Here is a 5,529-nt window from a genome sequence, read left to right as displayed (position 1 = left end):
CCTCTCCATGTCTCTCCTCGTCTTCCTCTCCTCATCTTCCTCTCCACGTCTCTCCTCGTCTTCCTCTCCTCATCTTCCTCTCCACGTCTCTCCTCATCTTCCTCTCCTCATCTTCCTCTCCACGTTTCTCCTCGTCTTCCTCTCATCATCTTCCTCTCCACGTTTCTCCTCGTCTTCCTCTCCACGTCTATCCTCGTCTTCCTCTCCTCATCTTCCTCTCCACGTCTCTCCTCGTCTTCCTCTCCTCATCTTCCTCTCCACGTCTATCCTCGTCTTCCTCTCCTCATCTTCCTCTCCACGTCTCTCCTCGTCTTCCTCTCCTCGTCACTCCTACTTTCCTCTTTTAGTCACTCTGTAGACCTCATTTAATGCAGGCTGGTTCCCGTTAGTAGGTCACTAGTAAAACAGTCCTGTGTTATTGGCTGCTGAACGTATCAGTTGGTGGTTGAGTTTGTCCTCATGTTTCCAGGCAGTTCCCAGAGAAGACACTCCTCCATGGCCAGAATCCACTCCATGACCATCGAAGCTCCAATCACCAAGGTGCCTATGTTTCATACAATGACTTACACAACTCTGTCATTTACTACACAGGCATACAGTCATATAGTCATATAGGATATCTGTGGTAGTTCTGTCACATGACCACTCCTAGTCCTCAAGGTTCTGTCACATGACCACTCCTAGTCCTCAAGGTTCTGTCACATGACCACTCCTCGTCCTCAAGGTTCTGTCACATGACCACTCCTAGTCCTCAAGGTTCTGTCACATGACCACTCCTAGTCCTCAAGGTTCTGTCACATGACCACTCCTAGGCCTCAAGGTTCTGTCACATGGCCACTCCGAGTCCCCAAGGTTCTGTCACATGACCACTCCGTGTCCCCAAGATTCTGTCACATGACACTAGTCAATCCATGTAGCTGTTCCCTCCTAGAATAAAGCAATGGAGGAGCTGCTGATGTGTGTGTTGATATGTCTGTCTGTCTGTCTGTCTGTCTGTCTGTCTGTCTGGCTGGCTGGCTGGCTGGCTGGCTGGCTGGCTGGCTGGCTGTCTGTCTGTCTGTCTGTCTGTCTGTCTGTCTGTCTGTCCCTCTGTCTGTCTGTCCGTCTGTCTGTCCGTCTGCCCGTCTGTCTGTCTGTCTGTCTGTCCCTCTGTCTGTCCCTCTGTCTGTCCCCCTGTCCGTCTGTCTGTCTGTCTCTCTGTCTCTCTGTCTGCCTGCCTGCCTGTCTCTCTGTCTCTCTGTCTGCCTGCCTGTCTGTCTGTCTGTCTGTCCCTCTGTCTGTCTGTCTCTCTGTCTGCCTGCCTGTCTGTCTGTCTGTCTGTCCGTCTGTCCCTCTGTCCGTCTGTCCGTCTGTCCCTCTGTCCCTCTGTCTGTCTGTCTGTCTGTCTGTCTGTCTGTCTGTCTGTCTGTCTGTCTGTCTGTCTGTCTGTCTGTCTGTCTGTCTGTCTGTCCGTCCGTCCGTCCGTCCGTCCGTCCGTCCGTCCGTCCGTCCGTCCGTCCGTCCGTCCGTCCGTCCGTCCGTCCGTCCGTCCGTCCCTCTGTCTGTCTGTCTGTCTGTCTGTCTGTCTGTCTGTCTGTCTGTCTGTCTGTCTGTCTGTCCGTCCGTCCGTCCGTCCGTCCGTCCGTCTGTCCCTCTGTCTGTCTGTCTGTCTGTCTGTCTGTCCCTCTGTCTGTATGTCCACAGCTGCATCAGGTTAGTTCTGGCAGTAGGAACTACCATTGTCCCGCCTCTCCTCAGTCTCTGTAGTAGAAACAAGTTGTAATAAATGTTTCATAAGGAGTTCAGTAAATTCAACCTCTGCTACTTTATCATTCAGGTTTTATTGTGTTGCCTCTCTCTCTCTCTCTCTCTAACCATGATATCTTTCTCTCTATCTAACCATGATATCTTTCTCTCTATCTAACCATGATATCTTTCTCTCTATCTAACCATGATATCTTTCTCTCTATCTAACCATGATATCTTTCTCTCTCTCTCTAACCATGATATCTTTCTCTCTCTCTCTCTAACCATGATATCTTTCTCTCTCTCTATCTAACCATGATATCTCTCTCTCTATCTAACCATGATATCTTTCTCTCTATCTAACCATGATATCTTTCTCTCTATCTAACCATGATATCTTTCTCTCTATCTAACCATGATATCTTTCTCTCTATCTAACCATGATATCTTTCTCTCTCTATCTAACCATGATATCTTTCTCTCTATCTAACCATGATATATTTCTCTCTATCTAACCATGATATCTTTCTCTCTATCTAACCATGATATCTTTCTTTCTCTCTATCTAACCATGATATCTTTCTCTCTATCTAACATGATATCTTTCTCTCTATCTAACCATGATATCTTTCTCTCTATCTAACCATGATATCTTTCTCTCTATCTAACCATGATATCTTTCTCTCTCTATCTAACCATGATATCTTTCTCTCTATCTAACCATGATATCTTTCTCTCTATCTAACCATGATATCTTTCTCTCTCTATCTAACCATGATATCTTTCTCTCTATCTAACCATGATATCTTTCTCTCTCTATCTAACCATGATATCTTTCTCTCTATCTAACCATGATATATTTCTCTCTATCTAACCATGATATCTTTCTCTCTATCTAACCATGATATCTTTCTCTCTATCTAACATGATATCTTTCTTTCTCTCTATCTAACCATGATATCTTTCTCTCTATCTAACCATGATATCTTTCTCTCTATCTAACCATGATATCTTTCTCTCTATCTAACCATGATATCTTTCTCTCTCTCTCTAACCATGATATCTTTCTCTCTCTCTCTCTAACCATGATATCTTTCTCTCTCTCTCTCTAACCATGATATCTTTCTCTCTATCTAACCATGATATCTTTCTCTCTATCTAACCATGATATCTTTCTTTCTCTCTATCTAACCATGATATCTTTCTCTCTCTCTAACCATGATATCTTTCTCTCTCTCTATCTAACCATGATATCTTTCTCTCTCTCTATCTAACCATGATATCTTTCTCTCTATCTAACCATGATATCTTTCTCTCTATCTAACATGATATCTTTCTCTCTATCTAACATGATATCTTTCTTTCTCTCTATCTAACCATGATATCTTTCTCTCTATCTAACCATGATATCTTTCTCTCTATCTAACCATGATATCTTTCTCTCTCTCTGACCATGATATCTGTGTTACCATTCACCCTCCAGGTGATCAACATCATCAACGCAGCCCAGGAGTCTAGTCCAATGCCCGTAGCAGAGGCCCTGGACCGGGTCCTGGAGATCCTGAGGACCACAGAGCTCTACTCTCCTCAGCTGGGCACTAAGGAGGAAGACCCTCATACTAACGACCTGGTGGGAGGACTGATGACGGTAAAGGTCGGGGGTTAGGGGTCAATAGATGCAGAGCTCTACTCTCCTCAGCTGGGCACTAAGGAGGAAGACCCTCATACTAACGACCTGGTGGGAGGACTGATGACGGTAAAGGTCGGGGTTAGGGGTCAGTAGATGCAGAGCTCTACTCTCCTCAGCTGGGCACTAAGGAGGAAGACCCTCATACTAACGACCTGGTGGGAGGACTGATGACGGTAAAGGTCGGGGGTTAGGGGTCAATAGATGCAGAGCTCTACTCTCCTCAGCTGGGCACTAAGGAGGAAGACCCTCATACTAACGACCTGGTGGGAGGACTGATGACGGTAAAGGTCGGGGGTTAGGGGTCAATAGATGCAGAGCTCTACTCTCCTCAGCTGGGCACTAAGGAGGAAGACCCTCATACTAACGACCTGGTGGGAGGACTGATGACGGTAAAGGTCGGGGGTTAGGGGTCAATAGATGCAGAGCTCTACTCTCCTCAGCTGGGCACTAAGGAGGAAGACCCTCATACTAACGACCTGGTGGGAGGACTGATGACGGTAAAGGTCGGGGGTTAGGGGTCAATAGATGCAGAGCTCTACTCTCCTCAGCTGGGCACTAAGGAGGAAGACCCTCATACTAACGACCTGGTGGGAGGACTGATGACGGTAAAGGTCGGGGGTTAGGGGTCAATAGATGCAGAGCTCTACTCTCCTCAGCTGGGCACTAAGGAGGAAGACCCTCATACTAACGACCTGGTGGGAGGACTGATGACGGTAAAGGTCGGGGGTTAGGGGTCAATAGATGCAGAGCTCTACTCTCCTCAGCTGGGCACTAAGGAGGAAGACCCTCATACTAACGACCTGGTGGGAGGACTGATGACGGTAAAGGTCGGGGGTTAGGGGTCAATAGATGCAGAGCTCTACTCTCCTCAGCTGGGCACTAAGGAGGAAGACCCTCATACTAACGACCTGGTGGGAGGACTGATGACGGTAAAGGTCGGGGTTAGGGGTCAGTAGATGCAGAGCTCTACTCTCCTCAGCTGGGCACCAAGGAGGAAGACCCTCATACTAACGACCTGGTGGGAGGACTGATGACGGTAAAGGTCGGGGGTTAGGGGTCAATAGATGCAGAGCTCTACTCTCCTCAGCTGGGCACTAAGGAGGAAGACCCTCATACTAACGACCTGGTGGGAGGACTGATGACGGTAAAGGTCGGGGGTTAGGGGTCAGTAGATGCAGAGCTCTACTCTCCTCAGCTGGGCACTAAGGAGGAAGACCCTCATACTAACGACCTGGTGGGAGGACTGATGACGGTAAAGGTCGGGGGTTAGGGGTCAATAGATGCAGAGCTCTACTCTCCTCAGCTGGGCACTAAGGAGGAAGACCCTCATACTAACGACCTGGTGGGAGGACTGATGACGGTAAAGGTCGGGGGTTAGGGGTCAATAGATGCAGAGCTCTACTCTCCTCAGCTGGGCACTAAGGAGGAAGACCCTCATACTAACGACCTGGTGGGAGGACTGATGACGGTAAAGGTCGGGGTTAGGGGTCAATAGATGCAGAGCTCTACTCTCCTCAGCTGGGCACTAAGGAGGAAGACCCTCATACTAACGACCTGGTGGGAGGACTGATGACGGTAAAGGTCGGGGTTAGGGGTCAATAGATGCAGAGCTCTACTCTCCTCAGCTGGGCACCAAGGAGGAAGACCCTCATACTAACGACCTGGTGGGAGGACTGATGACGGTAAAGGTCGGGGGTTAGGGGTCAATAGATGCAGAGCTCTACTCTCCTCAGCTGGGCACTAAGGAGGAAGACCCTCATACTAACGACCTGGTGGGAGGACTGATGACGGTAAAGGTCGGGGTTAGGGGTCAATAGATGCAGAGCTCTACTCTCCTCAGCTGGGCACTAAGGAGGAAGACCCTCATACTAACGACCTGGTGGGAGGACTGATGACGGTAAAGGTCGGGGGTTAGGGGTCAATAGATGCAGAGCTCTACTCTCCTCAGCTGGGCACTAAGGAGGAAGACCCTCATACTAACGACCTGGTGGGAGGACTGATGACGGTAAAGGTCGGGGGTTAGGGGTCAATAGATGCAGAGCTCTACTCTCCTCAGCTGGGCACTAAGGAGGAAGACCCTCATACTAACGACCTGGTGGGAGGACTGATGACGG

At 48.7% G+C, this 5,529-nt stretch overlaps 1 protein-coding gene across 1 annotated transcript in view; it reads left to right on the top strand.

Moving 5' to 3' along the window:
- Positions 1-3,406, top strand: part of LOC135532798 (high affinity cAMP-specific and IBMX-insensitive 3',5'-cyclic phosphodiesterase 8A-like) — a 19,402-nt gene extending 15,996 nt beyond the window's left edge. The window contains exons 8-9 of the mRNA XM_064960235.1: positions 470-540; positions 3,209-3,406. Of these exons, the coding sequence (XP_064816307.1) occupies positions 470-540; positions 3,209-3,391 (254 nt within the window). The 3' untranslated portion in view covers positions 3,392-3,406. The remainder of the gene's footprint in view (positions 1-469; positions 541-3,208) is intronic.
- Positions 3,407-5,529: the final 2,123 nt, after the last annotated feature.

This window comes from Oncorhynchus masou, unplaced genomic scaffold (genome assembly GCF_036934945.1).
Source record: "Oncorhynchus masou masou isolate Uvic2021 unplaced genomic scaffold, UVic_Omas_1.1 unplaced_scaffold_2031, whole genome shotgun sequence".
NCBI lineage: Eukaryota > Metazoa > Chordata > Actinopteri > Salmoniformes > Salmonidae > Oncorhynchus > Oncorhynchus masou.
The sequence above is the reverse complement of the archived record's forward strand: the minus strand, read 5'-3'. Positions and strand labels throughout refer to the sequence as shown.